This window comes from Conger conger, chromosome 15 (genome assembly GCF_963514075.1).
Source record: "Conger conger chromosome 15, fConCon1.1, whole genome shotgun sequence".
Lineage (NCBI taxonomy): Eukaryota > Metazoa > Chordata > Actinopteri > Anguilliformes > Congridae > Conger > Conger conger.
The window spans coordinates 15800318-15818570 of NC_083774.1; the positions used below are offsets into that span (position 1 = coordinate 15800318).

Here is an 18253-nt window from a genome sequence, read left to right on the forward strand (position 1 = left end):
CCAGTTCCAAATGTCAGGAGTGTTAAAATGCCTCCAGGTATCAGAAGCATGGGTTGAATATACATTAACTCCAAGGCGTGTGTTTCAACACTGGCGTCCTTCGGCAGCTTTAATTTGCAAAGACTGAACCTTTCATAACAAACCTTTTTTTTTATAGAACCCTTTCCAATTCATGACTGGATGTCTTTGTGTCTGAGTGGGCTTCCTTGGATTAGAAGAGGTTGAAAACCGCAGACTGCAAATCGATGAGCTTTTATAATTTGGCACGCTTATTGTGGGCACAGTTGTCAAATCTGTCCTGTAAGCAACTGAAAACAAAGGCGTATATTCATCCCATAGAGCAGACTGTAGTTATTTAAGCTTATCGGTGACATTGAGGAACAGAAAATAACTTTAAAAAATGTTTTACTTTAATTTACAATGCAAACAAAGCTACACTACATCTGAACATTTTTCAACTTGATGTAAGCTACACTACATCTGAACATTTTTCAACTTGATGTCTTACCCATACAAAATGTGACGTGACCATTTTGAGCCCCTATGGCTTCCGTACCAGATGATTCTCCGCCCATTCATTTGTCTGCGTTCTATCTGTAAAAAGAAACAGCTGGGTATTAGCTAAATCCAGGAAACGTGCACAGTTACTACGGAGAAGCGGTAAGAGCTGGGTGTGTTTTTATACAGCGCTACGAATTGACCATGCTGAAAATAACATGCTGACATTCGCCGCGCTCTAGAAGCGGGTCTGTCACGGTACCGGTCGGTGACTGACATGGACCATAGCGACAACAAGGTAAACAAGATTGTGTAACTTGGCTAACATTGGAAGTGGTTTTAGTGTGTTGGGTTCAAGGAAGCCAGATATTTTGCTAACGTTTTCTAGGCCGTACGTGGCAATTCCGCTGTGTTCCGTAAAGACATTCAGACCTGTTTGTACTCGTAAACATTTATTTGATGTCCACTCGCTGTAACATAAAACCATCTACACTGGGCGAGACACCAGGCTTGTTATCACTGTCTGCGACCATGATGGTGCGACTTACTAAAATGTGGTTTGTTCTTTATAGCTTGCAAGCTAACAGTATCCAAGAAAAGTAGTATATCGCTTTTGCCCTTTGTTTGACTAAAGATGCGTATTATGTTTGCACCGTGTTTCAACAGATAATTTCCTGTTAGTTTGCTGGCTAAATCGCCTACAAATAGTTTCCGTAGTTGCCTGTCAAATGCATCAACAGCATCAGGTCGAAAGAACATAATCGGTATTATATAGCCAGCTAACGTATTCGAAGAAGTTTTACAGAAATTCTCAATAAAAGAGAGACATTTTGAAAAAGGTTGTGCAATTGAGATGGTACTAGAGCTTCCTTTGAAATGCACGAGAGTTGCCACACGATGCTTACATGACGTATTACTTGTTGTTAGCTCGGTGTAATTCAAGTATGTCTGGTCTGTCTGCATTAATGAGATTCTTGTGACGTCCCCGTGAGCCTGCGCCGTAAACCGGGAAACAGTCTCACTGTGTAGAGATCAGTACACATTGTACCATAATTAGGCTACCGGTGCTCCGCCAAGTATTAGACATTTTACAGTTGGATCCATTAACGTTCGGGGTTAGTGGTGGGGGCTACAGACAGAACGGTTGCATTATTTATCTGTTCGTACTTCAGGCCGTTGTTTTCCCCACACTACCTCGGCAAATAGGCTGTAGACTGCATCGTCAGGGGTGCGGGCACGCGATCACCTGACTGGATGACTGCATACCTGCTGTCCTGAAACCTTGTGTCACAATTAAGATTTTTTTTTTTTAAAGGGTTGTCAGTTATTCAAGCTGACAGTCTGCTTATTTCAGACTGTCTGTCATCCTCAACATGATGTACAGTAATGACCATGACCTCCCCCATAAACACTCTGCAGACTGACAGGCCCAATATGCCTGTATTTAGGACATTTGGGAGAACAGATAGATCATATTATTTTACAACATTCTGGAATAAAATGATCAAACGGGATTATTCAGCTAAAGCATTTTGACAAGAAACCTAAAGATGATCTCTCCACTGCAGGTGTGTGCCTGGGTGGTGGAAAAGCAGATCATGCGGTGGGATTTTTTGAATGTTCTGGCCTCACACTGATGAACACTAATTAAATGTATCTGGTGTATGATATATTAAACACCAGAGAGCCTTTCTCAGTTTGCTCTGGCCTCAGATTGCATTGCAGTCAAATTTATAGGAATGCATGCTGAAAATGTGTGCCATTTAACTCCTATAATTAATAAATGTATTAAGAACCAACCCAGTCTGTCTCACCCAAATATCTGCTACCTGTTTCTGTGTGTCATTGTTCTGAATTCAGTTCAGAAACTGTGGAATGCTTTTAATGTCACGGTCTAATAACCTTATGTCATGCTTTCTGCCATACCTGTTTTGACGCCACAAATACAAAGACCGCTTGGAGTCGGCCCACGCATTTCTGTTGAATGCGAGAAAGTGCCTTGTCACTGAATCCTGAAATATTGTGCTATAAATACCAGCCTTCATTAGGCAGCATAGACGCATGCTCTGTGTGCGTCTCACTTATGTCATAATTCCCTGAAGGTAATGGGTGTGTATTATATAAGCTGTGTCCTGTGGCCATTATTTTTGTTGTTTTGATGTTTCTGTGGAGATTTATTATTTCTTCTGTATTTAAAATAAAAAAAGTAAGTTGATAAATTGGAGTAAGAAGGATGAAGGACCAGAAGGGCCTATTAAATATGAATTCTTCCAGGTTTAGTTTGTCCTGCTTGTGTTTGTGTTTGTTTGTGTGTGTTTGTGTGTGTGTGTGTGTGTGTGGAGCTTCTGCAGGGCGGTTCTGGGTACTAATTCCTATGTCTGATTGGTTGTGCGTAGCTGTCCGCCGAGGTGGAGCCCTTCATCCCACAGAGGAAAGGAGGAGATGTCGCCCTGGTGACCATGAACTGGTCCAGAGAGGGGGGAGGGGCTGGAGCAGAGGCCACACCCATCCCAAGCTACCTCATCACCTGCTTCCCCTTTGTCCAGGAAAACCAGCCGAACAGGTACGCCCCCTTCCTTTCTGCCCAACAACCACACCATCAGAAGCAAGAGTGGTTGTAAAATCACAAATTCATTGGAGCTCACCTGTAGGCTGCTTATGCTCCTATGGTCAGATGTTCTCAGGTTGATTTTATGCCTGACAGTTTGCAGTTACGTTTAATTTATCTTGTCAGGTATTACAAATCTGTTTTTGTGCGACATGTCTGTCTGATTGTACGAAGAAAAAAGTGGAAGAGGAATATATTGTGTATTTGTGCTGCTAAAGAAGCTTACAGCGGTAATGTTGCCATACTTGTATGAGGGCAGGAACAGGAATCTGCTTGCTTGTGTTTCCATTTGCAAGAATCCTGCACGCTTCCAAAGTTATATCCCTGCTTCTTCATTCTGGATGTACAGTTCCCTCCAAATGTTTTGGAACAGCAAGGCCAATTCCTTTGTTTTTGCAATACACTGAATACATTTGGGGTTGAGATAAAAGGATGAACATGAGTCAAGGGTTCAGAATTTCAGCTTTTATTTCCTGGTATTTACACCAAGATGTGTTAAACGACTTGGAACATAGCACCTTTGGTGTCAGACCACGCAATGTTTAGGTGAGCAAAGGTATTGGAACAGAGAGCATTTAAGTAAATGAAAGTAAAAAACACTTAACATTTGGTACCATAAGCCATGACACTTCCTCCACCGTGCTTCACAGATGAGCTCATATGTTTTAGATCATGAGCAGATCCCTTCTTTCTCTACACTTTGGCCTTCCTATCACTTTGGTAAAGGTTAATCTTAGTCACACCAGTCCATAAAATCTTGTGGCTCATCTCTGTACTTCTTTGCAAGTTGTAATCTCGCCTTCCGATTCTTACTACTGATGAGTGCATCTTGTGGTATTAGCCTCTGTATTGCTGCTCTCTAAGTCTTTGAATGGTTGATTGCGATATCTTCACCTGTATCCTGTGGAGATTGTTTGTGATGTCACTGACTGATGTTTTGGAAGTTTTCTTCACAGCTCTCACAATGTTTCTGTCATCAACTGCTGTTGTTTTCCTCTGTCGACCTGTTTGATGTCTGTTGCTCAGTACACCAGCGGTTTCTTTCTTTTTCAGGACATTCCAAGTTGTTGTACAAGCTATCCCCAATGCTTGTGCAATGGCTCCGATTTCCCCTCTTTTCTGAGTTTCAAAGTGGCTTGCTTTTCTCCCAAAGACAGCTCTCTGATCTTCATGATGGTTTATCTTTTCTAGCACCAATGCAGTCTTCACAGGCAAAACCCAAGGCAAACCAAGAGTAGACATTCAGAACTATTTATTGTTTCACCAAACAATCTAACAGGACACATCTGGGTAACAAGAAACACCTGTCAGTCACATGTTGCAATACTTTCTCTCACCCGAAAATTGGGTGGTCTGATACAAAAGGTGATATGTTCTAAGTTGTTTAACAAATATAGATAAAAATACCAGGAGATAAAAGCTGACGTTCGGATCTGTCGTCTCATGTACATCTTTTGACCTCAGAACAAAGACAGAGGAATTGACCTGGCTGTTCCAATCTTTTTGGAGGGGAATGTAAGGAAGTGGCTGAAATGGAAAGTTACTTGAATGAGACCGAGTGTGTCTGTGTGTGTGTGTGTGTGTCCTTGCAGCAGGTACTCTGTGTGTAATGGATGTGTGTGTATGTGTGTGTGTGTGTGTGTGTGTGTGTGTGTCCTTGCAGCACATACGCTGTGTGTAATGGATGTGTGTGTATGTGTGTGTGTGTGTGTGTGTGTCCTTGCAGCACATACGCTGTGTGTAATGGATGTGTGTGTATGTGTGTGTGTGTGTGTGTGTGTGTGTGTGTGTGTGTGTCCTTGCAGCACATACTCTGTGTGTAATGGATGTGTGTGTGTATGTGTGTGTAATGGATGTGTGTGTGTGTGTATGTCCTTGCAGCAGGTACTCTCTGTGTAATGGGGATCCACGCTGGCAGCAGCCAAACTCTGCTCCTGGGGGGCCGTACCTGGCCTACCCCCTCCTGACCTCCCCCCAGCCCCCCATGTCCAGTGACTATGGCTACTACCAGCTGCTGCCCACCCCCTGCTCACCCATGATGGGGTTCTACCCCCCCTTCCCCGCACCCTATGGAGGGCCCCTGCAGACGGGCGTGGTCAGTCCCATGCCGGGCGACTGCAGCGACCGCTCTCTGCCCCCCGGGCAAGACTTCAGTGTGGCCTGTCAGAGAGGGAGAGGTCCCACACAGACAGCCGTACTGCCTACGGTGAGAACTACTGACTACTGCACTGTGCACGTACACATACACTGCACACACACATACATACACACACATCTACACACTAAACAAACACACACAATACAAACTACACACTACATACTAACACAAACTACACACTGTACTCACACACACACACACACACACATACACACACACACACACACACACACAAATACACACACACACACATACACACTACAAACACGCAATACATGCTACACAAACACACACACTCAAACCATACACAAATAGAGGTGAGCTTTATGAACATTCAACTGGTCAGTTTCCACTGACATTTCACAATGTCATCTCTACAGCAGTTCTCTCAGTCAATGAGAGCCAAGAGGCTGCCAATGAGGAGCATGGTGGTTCAGAAGGAGACTGGGGTCCTGGGCCCAGGCAGCCGGTCGAAGACCATCCTTCTGGTGGACGCTGCTCAACAGACTGGTGTGTGAACACACTTACACCCTGCTTCCCCACGCACTCTGAACACTCTGAACACAGTTCTTCAGCTCAGTTATCAGTTTGAATTCCCTTTGCACTGCTGGAGTATGTACATGTTCGCTTCTCGACATTTAGTCGACCTGTGCTCTTACCTGGAGCCCATTTCACAGATTACACTTGGATTTAATTGCATTAATGTATATAGCTGGGGCACTTACTCTTAAAGCATTTCAGCTTAAGTGTCTGGGTCACAGGTATGACCTGACGGGTAAAGTGTGTATGATATTCCTGCTGTGTCTTGGCTCTCTGATTACCTTCCAAACTTAATTCAGTTTTAGTGGTTAAATTGGCTTTAAGGTTGCAAAAATGTTCTCCTGTAAACTGACTACATCAACCTCCGAGGAGAACCTGGAAATGCAGTGTGTGGTAGTGTCCTGTGTGAGGTAGCGCTGTGTGTGCAGTCGCATACTGTGTGCATGTAGCGAGCCATGTCAGGTAGCACGCTGTGTATGGTAGCGCGCCGTGTGGTAGTGGTGTGTGTGGTAGCGTGGGGTGTGTGGTCGCGGTGTGTGTGTGGTAGTGGTGTGTGTGGTAGCGTGGGGTGTGTGGTCGCGGTGTGTGTGTGGTGTGTGGTAGCAGTGTGTGTGTGGTAGCGGTGTGTGTGTGGTAGCGTGGGGTGTGTGGTAGTGGTGTGTGTGTGGTAGCGGTGTGTGTGTGGTAGCGGTGTGTGGCCCAGATTGGCTCAGCGGGACAGTTTGTTGTTTTTGTGAAGAAGCAGCAGCGCTGCGTAGCGACACCGGAGTGCGCAGGCATTCCCGGAATGCGGCAGTTCCAGAGTGCCCGAGTGACACCATGACACCTGTGCCCCTCAGATTTCCCGGCGGAGGTTGCAGGGGCAACACCGTCGGAGAGGGCCAGCCCGTTGCCGTGGAGGAGCCGGGGCCGGCGACGGCGAGCGTCTCCCCAGGTGACGGAGACGTCCAGCGAGCACGTCGCCAGCGAGGCAGACATCGACAGCGACAGCGGATACTGCAGCCCCAAACACAACCAGAACGGGGCGGGCCTTCGCCCCCCTGAGCCCGCCTCTGCCACGGTACGCCCCGCCCAGCACACTCGCTAAACGCACACTCGCTAAACGCACACTCGCTAAACGCAGCGCTTTGAGAAAAGGTGGCTCTGTACACTGCATTCTGAAACACTGACTCACTGCACCCTGTGGAGGGAGGGAGGGAGAGAGAGAGAGAGAGAGAGACGCCTCCATTGACTCTCTAGCTGTGGCTATATGTTGACTGATAACGAATAGTTTACATATTTATTGCTAACCTGTCATCGCTATATTAAGCAGCAATTGATGATGCATTTACAAATGTAGCAAGTTAACTAGCTTTCTAGCATTAGCCTAATCTATTGCTATTTTTACCTAAGTGGTTCAAGAATCCATGTGCATTGAAGTGCACAAAAAATCATATGTTATTATCTCCAACTGACAATATAAAGTTGTTGTCTTTGTCTTTGTACAGAGTTGGTTTTATTGAAAACTGCCATTGACCACCATTCGTTCTACTCTGTTTGACCCTGTTTTAGTCCTCATAGTTGTCCCCTGGAGTTGAAACCTGATATTCGTGTAGGTGACAACATCTCTGATGGAACTCTCACAGCACACTGCGGAACAATGCGGACGCAGTGTTCTAGAATTATTACATTACATAACATTACATTACATTAATGGCATTTGGCAAAGAGTTGATTAGATTAAGCATATTCAGTTCATTAGACTAAGCAGTAGACAATCCCCCCCTGGAGCAATGCAGGGTTAAGGGCCTTGCTCAATAGCCCAACCGCTGTGCGGATCTTATTGTGGCTACACCAGGGATCAAACCACCGACCAGTCATGTACCTTAACCACTACGCTACAGGCCGCCCTGACAATTATCCGTGTCCTGACATTATCTGTGTTCTAGGATGTACTGTGCTGTCGCATCCTGTTACCTCAAGTGCCTCTCAAGTGTCATATTCTTGCATGAAACAACATCCTTTAAAGAGAGAACATACCGTGTGATTGTGCAATGGGTGATCTGGGGGTGGAAACCTCACATGCTTTTAAAGTCTACTCGGTGTCTTTTAGCATTTACATGTTTAATCATATCATTGATTGGTTAAAAGTGTCTATGCACCTTTGAAAGTGATTGAAACTATATCACAAAAAACTACACACTGTGACCCTTCAGGACTTGGGGGAGAAATAATGTAATAATATACTTAGATACTATTATAATTATATAAATTAAGTTTTTTCTTTTTATTTTGTTTCTGGTTTTCTGCAGGGAGTTGAAGCAGGCGTAATGACAGGTGAGCTTATTTATTTTGTTTTCTTTGCTAATGGATAAATGTGAGCAGCTGTAGCTGAGCTTTGCTTGCTGATGTCTGTGGTCTGTCTGCAGCGTTGAGCTGGGTGAGCGTGGCCTCACAGAAGCCTTGGATGAACCGGAAGGCTGCCTTCCTCAGACCAGGAAGTGCGCCTGAGCAGAGGAGCTATGCGCAGGTAAGGACCTCACAGGCGGGGCAGAGGGGCAGAGGGCAGAGGGGTGACCCAGCTTAACCTGCAGGCTCTGCACCAACTGACTGACTCCATGGTGGCACCAGGCTGCCAGGCCCTTCATTATTAATACACATTCTTTACCTACCTAAAGACTAAACTAAAACTGAAGCTCCAGATACCAAATAGTTGTTCATAATTAGTCATTAGTTGTTAATAGGTTTTTACTGTTATAATGTGTACATCAAGGTAATATAGTTTATGGCCACCAGAGTTTCTGGCTTTCTGGCAGGGCCTCCGAAAGTTGGGCCAGAACCTATATTTAGCACGCTCCTTTTAAAATGAATGGGGCGAAAAATTGCTACCCAGAGGAACTACTCCACACAGTCTCATGTAAAGGACTCTCATAAAGGACTCGGACCACTGGGAGCCCCATCTCTGGGGGCGGCCTGTAGCTTAGAGGTTAAGGTACATGACAGGGACCCACAAGGTCGGTTGTTCGATTCCCAATCTAGCCACAATAACATCCGCACAGCCGTTGGGCCCTTGAGCAAGGCCTTTAACCCTGCATTGCTCCAGGGGAGGATTGTCTCCTGCTTAGTCTAATCAAATCTACGTCACTCTTAATGTAATGTAATGTAATGACCTCTCATGCCTCCCTAGCTGGACCTGCAGGCAGGAAACCACGGGCGTGGCATCAGCACAGCTGCACAGAGGGGCTGTGGCCTACAGACCAGGCTCCGGGATGGAAGTGCACAGACTACGCGTCCTCCCCCTGGGATGACCACGGAGCCCCTATATTTTGAGGTGGGATGGCTTTCCTAAACACACAGCGTTCCTTTCATACGTACAGCACACCTCCTGTGCTGGTGACTTCCATGACCTCACCTGATGACCCTCCCAAAACTTTCTCCCAGGATGAAGATGAGTTCCCTGAGCTGGTCTCGACAGGAGCTCCTGTCCAGAGTAAACCAGAGGAAGCCCAGCCCAAAATCCCCAAAAGTCTGGTGAGTGAGATGATGCCCTGATTTTAGGAGCCTTGGTTTCCCATAAAGCCACACTACCACATTACCACACTGTCACACCGTTAAACTGTCACGCCGTTACCCTTTTACACTGCCACCTATCTGCATGGGCATGCTGTGTGGCTGGATGTAGGAGAGATTCATAAGTTCCTGCATGTACAATGTCATGGTTATGTTGATCATGGAATGAAGGCCACGGGTTTGATTCCCCACTTGGGCACTTGCTATTGTACCTGTGAACAATGTCCAGCTGTACAATTGTATAGTATATTAACTCATTTCAAATCCTAGATGTGAGACACTGATGTATCCTTTAGCAAAGTATTGCCTGAATTTCTCCAGTAAAATATCAAGCTTTAAAATTGGTACAGCGGTAATTGGGGCTCCCTCCAAGCATAGGACATGCAAGAGTTCCTATGTTGGTTCTGTAATGCGATGTGTACTGACCGCCCCTCTCTCCCACCACGCGTTGCAGCTGGAGAACCTTCCGGAGAGCTCGCCCATGAGCATTGTTACGAAGCCCATCTCCATCACCACCTCCGTTCCCAAGCGGGCCAAGAGCCAGAGGAAGAAGGCGCTGGCAGCCGCGCTGGCTACCGCTCAGGAGTACTCCGAGATCAGCATGGAGCAGCGGAAACTGCAGGTACGCTGAGCCAGTCGGCCCCGCAGGAAATGATGCGGGAGCTTTTCTGCCTTTGGTGCCGCTCGTTTCCTTTCCTGCCGCCGCTGTGTGTGTGTGAAGATTGAGTTGGGTTGTGATGTCACGTCCTGCAGATCTGCTCGGCTAACGACTTCCTGTGACAGGTCATCGTGTAGCACAGTCGGCAAGTCTTCTGTGACTGTGTGCAGTTAATTGTGTGTGTGAAGCGTGTGTGTGTGTGTGTGTGTGTGTGTGTGTGTGTGTGTGTGTGTGTGTGTGTGTGTGTGTGTGTGTGTGTGTGTGTGTGTGTGTGTGTGTGTGTGTGTGTGTGTGTATGAACGTCTGTGCTGGAGTCATTGCTGCCTCCACCTGCAGGAGGCGGTGGCAAAGGCTGCTGGGAAGAAGAGCAAGCTGCCGGTGCAGCTGGACCTGGGAGACATGCTGGCTGCACTGGAGAGACAACAGCAGGCAATGAAGGCCAGACAGGTCAACAACACCAAGCCCCTGTGTTACACAGGTACAACTGCCCTGCCCAAACACCAACACCAAGCCCCTGTCCTGCACAGGTACAACTGCCCTGCCCATACGCCAACACCAAGCCCCTGTCTTACACTGGTACAACTGCCCTGCCCATACACCAACACCAAGCCCCTGTCTTACACTGGTACAACTGCCCCGCCCAAACACCAACACCAAGCCCCTGTCTTACACAGGCAAACTGCCCCGCCCTTACACCTTCACCAAGCCCGTCCTACACAGGCAAACTGCCCCACTCATACACCAACACCAAGCCCCTGTCTTACACAGGTACAACTGCCCCACACAAGCACCAAGCCCCTGTCCTACACAGGTAAACTGCCCCCGCCCAAACCGACACCAGGTTTCTGAAGCGTTGTTTCTCGGACAGTTGGGACAGCAGCCCTGTTCCACCCTGGAGGCAGTCCGTCGACGTTGAAAAGCCCCCGCTACACCATGCCTCACAACATCCTGGACTCCAGCGCCCCTCGCATGAAGAGGGGGAAGGAGCGTGAGATCCCCAAAGTCAAACGGCCCACTGCACTGAAGAAGGTGGGTGTGGGGTCAGGGTGAGGCAAGGTTAACGTGGAGAGGGGTAAGGTAGGCCAGGCCAGGCCAGGCCTGGGTGGGGTTAGGGTGGGATAGGGTGGGGTTAGGGTGGGATAGGGTGGGGTAGGGTGGGGTGGGGTAAGCATCCGGCTGGCTGGGGTTTTGGTTGTGGTATGCATATTTTAGGGCCCAGTTGCTATTTTTCTGATCTGTTTGTAAAACGATTTCCTGCATGATATGACCAATGTAAATTATTATGTTAAATGTTAATAATTATTATGCTTAATTATTGGATGATGTTAACACAGAGAGCTGACCACTGGAGGTGAAAGGGGAGGGGGAATTGGGCTCTGGGGACAGGGTTAGGGACATTTCAGAAAACCTACATCATGTTGCGTAATGTTTTGTGGGTGTTTTAGATGCTAAAACCAGGACAAGAACACTGATGCGTGTGGGCCTTTAAAAAACCACCATGGTGGCTTTAGCCATAGGGGACAGTACGCCGTGTGAGATCACGTACCTGTGAAGCCTCGTACCTGTGAAGGCCCTCTCCGTACTGAACCCAGTGTTGGTCTCAGGTCATTCTGAAGGAGAGGGAGGGGAAGATGGGAAGGCCCTCTCAGGACCAGGACGGGACAGAGCCCGAGGAGCAGGGAGACGAACAGCTGCACCTCTCACAGGGTGTGTCCCAGGAGGGTGAGTAAAAGACTCCATTTCCCACAATGCTCCATTAACACAGTGCCATCCGTAGAATCCAGGAGAGAGGCAATGGAAGTGCAGGCTTTGTACACTGTGAAGTGACATGATATGTCTTTCTGGCGGCACAGTTTTTCAGTTTATATAATATTGCAGCATCCAAAAAAGCAAGTTACAGGTCCGGACAAATGTCTGTTATCGAAGCCAATTTCTTTCTTCATTTATTTTACTTGTTCTGTTTCTTTATTTTAAAAATCCACAGCACAGAAGTATGATAAATGTCTGTGTGCAGTGTGTGCCTATGTTGTGTCCAGTGGATTTCTCATGTGTTTTGTTGCTGTAGATAACGGCCTGAGCATGCCCAGTGATGCCTCCCTGTCACCGGCCAGTCAGAACTCCCCGTACAGCATCACGCCCATCTCGCAGGGCTCCCCCGCCAGCTCGGGCATCGGCAGCCCCATGGCTGCCTCCGCCATCACCAAGATCCACAGCCGCCGCTTCAGAGAGTGAGTGTCTCCGAGTCTTCAGGGAGGGGGCGGCCTGTAGCGTAGTGGTTAAGGTGCGTGACTGGGACACGCAAGGTCGGTGGTTCGATCCCCGGTCTCGCCACAATAAGATCCACACAGCCGTTGGGCCCTTGAGCAAGGCCCTTAACCCTGCATTGCTCCTGCTTAGTCTAATCAACTGCGCGGCACTCTGGATAGGAGCATCTGCCAAATGCCATTAATGTAATGAAATGTGTCCATGCCTCACCATGGCCTCCAACCAGGCTGATTTGTGTGTCCATATTTGTGTGCATGTGTGTGGCAGCCTACAGCCTAGTGGCTAAGGTGCATGACTGTGTCCAGAAAGGTTGTTGTCGAGTAGCCATGCTAAGATCTGTGCAGCTGTTGGGCTCTTGAGCAAGGCCCTTCACCCCGCATTGCTCCACGGGGAATTGGTCCCAGCTTCGTAAAATCAAGTGTAAGTGGCTTTGGATAAAAGCATCAACTAAAATGTAATGTGTGCCTCTCTCTACAGGTACTGTAACCAGGTGCTGAACAAGGACATAGATGAGAGCGTGACCATGCTGCTGCAGGAGCTGATGCGCTTCCAGGAGCGCGTGTACCAGAAGGACCCCATCAAGGCCAAAGCCAAGCGCAGGCTGGTCATGGGCCTGCGGGAGGTCACCAAGCACATGCGCCTCCACAACGTCAAGTGTGTCATCATCTCCCCCAACTGCGAGAAGATCCAGGCCAAGGGTGTGTGTGTCTGTGTGTCTGTGTGTCTGTGCGTGCGTGCGTGCGTGCGTGCGTGCGTGCGTGCGTGCGTGCACATGTATATACAGGAGTGCATATGTGTGAGTGTAAGTAGTATATGGGATAAGGGACTTGGCCAATTGCCATAAAGTGAAAAAGCAGTGCTATGGTAGAGTACCTGTGTAATTAATGTGTTACAGCACTGTGTTTTCAGTTCATCACTGTCAGACTAACATGTCCATGTGTGTTTGTGTGTGTGCGTGTGTGTGTACGTTTGTGGACCAGGTGGTCTGGACGAGGCTCTGTACAACGTCATCGCCATGGCGAGGGAGCAGGAGATCCCCTTCGTGTTTGCGCTTGGCCGTAAGGCTCTGGGGCGCTGCGTCAACAAGCTGGTGCCCGTCAGTGTTGTGGGAATCTTCAACTACTCCGGCGCTGAGGTGAGAGTCTGCAGGCACTGGGCAGAGGACGTCTGTGTCCCTACGGCTTGTGACGAGTGTCTGAGTGTGTGTGATCAGTGTAGCTGTTCTGTAGGCTGTATCTGTGCCTCTGGAATCTGTGTGAACTAGAGTGTGTCAGTAATGAGTGTGTCTGTTGTGAGTACAGTAGGGAGCAGGCCCGTAACTACCATTGAGGACACTGAGGTCATGACCTCAGTATTTATTTTGTTTGTGTGTCTGCGTGACAGGTCATGAGCTCAGTATTTTAAGAATATATTTTTAATCTAAGCAAAAAGACATGGCCACAGACAGGCTGGTTAGGGACTACAGATGAAAATGAGCTCATTAGCCAATTCTGGCACATTGATGTGGGAACTGAAAATGTTGATGAATGTGCACTGTCCCTGATAAAATAAAATAAATAAATCTTTCCCTTTTCACTTAAGTACCGCAGATTTGATGCATTTCATTGTTAAAATTGTCTACATTTTCTTCCAGTGGAGCATGCCCCCGAACCCCCTAGAGGTGGGGTTTCACCACTGACCAACGTATTCTTTTCATTCTGCATAGGGCCCTGCTAGGGAGTTCCCCAATCTATTGCTACTTGCGCATCTTTCCGCCCTTGTTGTACTTTGTAGTTTAGTCTAGGGCTGTTGCATTTGTATTTACTGCAGTTCCTGACCTTATTACTCACGGACTTGGCCTATTGGCATTATGTGTACTAGACTTGTTGATACTCACGGCTGTGAATTGTACGTTATCCGACCTGTTCTGACGTTTCGCGTGTGGCTTTGGATAAAGCGTGTGTGTGATGAACAGGGCCAGTTCGGCCGGCTGGTGTCCCTGACGGAGGAGGCCCGGCAGGCGTACCGCGACATGGTGTCGGCGCTGGAGCAGGAGCAGGCCGAGGAGGCGCTGAAGACGGTGAAGAGAGTCCCGCACCACATGGGGCACTCGCGCAACCCCTCCGCCGCCAGCGCCATCTCCTTCTGCAGCGTCATCTCCGAGCCCATCTCCGAGGTCAACGAGCGGGAGTACGGTACGGTCACAGCGTCACGGTCGCAGCGTCGCGGTCGCAGTGCGGTCTGACTGCTTATGCCGCAGGGTGCATGCAGTTCTCTACCAGCCCCCATTTCAAAATGCCATGTTTATGGAGATTGATCTACAAGTCAGCGCACATGTAGCCGTGACCTTATCTAAGTAAGCCTGACTGGAATGCTATTGCTACAACAAATGGGCAGCATGTAGCCGAGTGGCTAAGGTGCATGACCGAGACCCGGAAAATGTAGGTGCAGCCATGTTAAGATCTGTGCAGCTGTTGGGCCCTTGAGCAAGGCCCTAAACCGCACATTACTCCAGTGGAGATTGTCCCCTGCTTAGTCTAATCAACTGTCGCTTCGGATAAAAAGTGTCTGCTAAATGACACTGCAAATTATTATTATTACTTTATAAATGCGCTTAAAAGAAAAATATTCACTGTGGTCACTTCAAAAAGGGGTTTATCGGGCTTGTTCCTTCACCCCCCCACAGAGACGAACTGGAGGAACATGGTGGAGTCGTCCGATGGCGCGGAGGTGGAGAACGAGACCGAGGAGTGCGAGCGGAAGGACGTCACAGCTCCCCCATGCGGCCCCGCTCCGGCCCCGGCCCCCGTAGCGGCCCCTGCAGCGGCCCCGGCCGCGCGGGAGAGGGAGGAGGGCCGGCCGGACGACCGGCTGGAGCTTGACTCCCAGCAGAGCACGGAGACCGGGTCCCTGGACGGGAGCTCCCGCGACCCCCGCCTGCCCCCCTCCATCACCAGCACCGCCAGCACCCTGGTGCCCGGCATGCTGGAGGAGGAGGAGGAGGAGGAAGAGGAGGGCGAGGAGCCCGTCTCCGTGGAGGTGCCGTCCGTCAACAGCAGGATCGAGTCCTGGGTCTCCGAGACGCTGCAGAACCTGCAGCTGGGAGACCGGCACAGCGCTGAGGAGGAGGAAGAGGAGGAAGAGGAGGAGGAGGAGGAAGAAGAAGAGGAAGAAGAAGAAGTTGGAGAAGTGGGCTGCAGCGACGAGGAAGAGCTGGACTCCTCCAAGCTGTCCGAGCCAGGGCTGGACCAGGCTGAACAGACGGTGGAGGTCAAGAGCGTCCCGTGCTGACTACTTCCTGCTACGACCCCTCTCATCTCAGGAATCAGAAACCAAACACTCCAACCATGCATAAAAACCCACCCTATACACCATCCAAACACAGCAGCCACCAATACACAAACCACCCAGTACACCAGCTAAACACCCCAACCACCAACATGCTAATTACTGACCATATCACCCCAGCTCAATGTTTCTGCAAATTTACCAACCCGCCCCATGCACAGAACCCATAAACCAGCCACCCAACACTCTTATTGCTTCGCAGTTTTTAACCGGCCACGTTTTCCACATCTCAACAGATTCGTCGTTCACATGATTTAAAAAAAAAAAAAAACTGTCACTCCTCTCATAGGTCCCCTCTGATTATGACAGGGAATTATTTTTATAGTTCACATTGTGAATGTAAATGCATAATAATGTGTGATCGAGGCCTCACAATTTCATTACTTGCATGAATATATAAAATGAACGTGTAAGCCTGAACTCATTGGTTGAGGGGGAAAAAAACAAAAAAAACAACTGTCATTCTGGAATTTTATAATTGGTATGTTTTACCAATGCGTTCTGCACCGAGCAGTATTGGAGAGTGTACACAAGGTGGCAATATGGAGGCAACCACAGATTGACCTTTGTGAACCAATAGAATTTTACAGAATGTCATCTGCTATCGGGTGTCATTTTCACAGCAAAGCCTTGAATGCAGATTTTTTTTAAAAGGGCCTTTTTTTTCCTTTTTTTTTTTACGTGTCATCTGTCCAGTCTTAGAAGAGAATGTCATAAAGGTCAGACATACACAGATTGTTAATGTAAATAAAATGTACAGGTTAGTAGAATATTCCTTTGCTTGTAATATTTGGCATGTTCAGATTAAACCGATTTGGGCGTGTCAAAGCACGTACGGCAGTGTTTCCCGACTCCAGTCCTCGGGACCCACATGCCAGGAGGTTTTTGTTGTAACCAGTAACTCACACACCTGATTTAATGATTGAACCAATCAAACCACAAAAATGCCCTTGATTAGTTAAATCAGGTGTGTGAGCTACTGGTTACAACAAAAACCTTCTGGCAAGTGGGTCCCGAGGACTGGAGTTGGGAAACACTGACGTACGGTGAGAACTTACTTCCTAAGCAGTTCCTAGTTCTTGAATTGATTGATTGAATATATTGTTATTCTGGCAGTAGTTCTGGGCTTCCTGCTTGTGGTATGATGTTCAGTTTGTCAGGCCTCTGTCTGTGGCTCTGCTTACTCTCCTACTTGCTTCTCCATCCAGAGATCATTGGCCTGACTGTCCAGAATGTGTAACATCACAGTGAATATTACCGTTCTGTTTCTTTCTCGAGTTGCGATGCTGTGCTCCAGTGTCTTGTCACTGATTGTTTGAAAGGACCAGAAGGCGTCACAATGCAGACAAAATAGCGAATGTGATTTTCTTTTGTTCGCGCTCACTTACAAGAATGCAGTGCAAAAGATTTGAATAAATGTGTGAACACCTGATGCTCTCGCACAGCAGTCAGGGTACTCCCAACTCTTGGCTTTGATCTCCAAAACAAACCTTGAAATTATGGGCCATCTTTACTGGGGAACGTTAAGTTAGTATAGCATCTATATTCCGAGTTTTCTTTGTGGAAAATGTCCATGTTTATTTACTGAGAGTGCAATATAATACAGTGCATACCTGTGTTTACTGCAGTTCAAGAGCCATTTTGAGGTCTGTTGTGAATGAGGTCATCTTCCTCAAACACAAGCCCTCAGCTTTGATAACAGAATCCGCACGATTGCATCTTTTACTGCGAGCGTTTACCAGATTCACTCATTTTGAGCTCTGACTGCTCTAGTCCATTTTTATATTTTTTTTCTACATCTTTCTGTTATGGTGTTGTTTTTAGATGATTATTTTTGGGCTGATACAATCATTCACACTCCTTAAAATATGCATCTCCTTTCGATCAGTGCTGGTGTATAATTGCAAGACCCCAGCCTCATTTCCACTCATATTGGTTGGGGATCTTCTTCTGGGAAATGTACCAAGAATTTATGTTTCTGTATTCATTTTTAAGATATTTTACACGGAAATATAATTTGAAATTTACAAATATGATTTGTATGATGAATAATCAGCAATATTATTGCCTCGTAACATGAGGTTAAGTGGTATAGGGTGAATTTTCTCCCTGACAAGTTGGGGAGTAGGCTGGTGTCCTGAGGTTGCCAGATATTGTCAAGTATGAATAATGCAAGTATCCCTTGTTGAGTGAGTGGTACTGTGTATTTCTATGTCTGCTTCAAGTATTACTCCAGTTTCTGTGTAATACTTGCAAATTGCAAATTTGCATCGTTTGCACTGTTTAAATACCAGTAAATATCTTGCAACTAATGTGAAAATGAATCCGGTTATATGAAGTAGCTTTTTCAAGCACATCACTTGTCTTTTTAATACTGTATAAGTTTGACTCGGCTGTACAGACTTTACAGATTTTATTTAATATCCATCTTATTATAACTGTTACTCAATTTGATTGTCCTCTTTGATTATTGGTATGATTAAAATATGCTTCAGTAAAAGGCTGACTCAAGATGTTTGCATGTGGAACTTATTTTGGAAGGACTGAAGATGAGCCTTAAAAGTTCTAATTCTCAGGTGTAATTCTAACCAGATGTAGTTTACTCCCAGCCTTTACAACCTAGCCTCCCATAGTGAGGCATGCATTGTGT

General features: G+C 47.3%; 1 protein-coding gene across 5 annotated transcripts; it reads left to right on the top strand.

Annotated features, from left to right (window-relative positions):
* Positions 1-634: 634 nt before the first annotated feature.
* On the top strand, positions 635-16566 carry LOC133111442 (selenocysteine insertion sequence-binding protein 2-like). Of its 5 annotated transcripts, none has more exons than XM_061221805.1 (18): positions 635-796; positions 2895-3061; positions 4988-5312; positions 5645-5774; positions 6644-6864; positions 8096-8120; positions 8213-8313; positions 8971-9114; positions 9225-9314; positions 9808-9969; positions 10342-10489; positions 10880-11040; positions 11616-11733; positions 12077-12239; positions 12754-12974; positions 13257-13411; positions 14213-14450; positions 14942-16566. In XM_061221805.1, exons 1-18 carry the CDS (start codon positions 776-778, stop codon positions 15544-15546), a joined length of 3195 nt encoding a protein of 1064 aa, XP_061077789.1. In that variant the 5' UTR covers positions 635-775; the 3' UTR covers positions 15547-16566. The 5 variants fall into 5 exon arrangements, with proteins under 5 accessions (XP_061077789.1, XP_061077792.1, XP_061077790.1 ...); XM_061221808.1 differs by having other exon boundaries at positions 14231-14450; XM_061221806.1 differs by having other exon boundaries at positions 5648-5774.
* Positions 16567-18253: the final 1687 nt, after the last annotated feature.

Coding starts and splice junctions, on each gene's coding strand:
- LOC133111442 (XM_061221805.1), top strand. CDS start 776: ATGGACCATAGCGACAACAAG. Junction 9,315..9,807: donor CCAAAATCCCCAAAAGTCTG/GTGAGTGAGATG, acceptor CACGCGTTGCAG/CTGGAGAACCTTCCGGAGAG. Junction 11,734..12,076: donor ACAGGGTGTGTCCCAGGAGG/GTGAGTAAAAGA, acceptor TTGTTGCTGTAG/ATAACGGCCTGAGCATGCCC.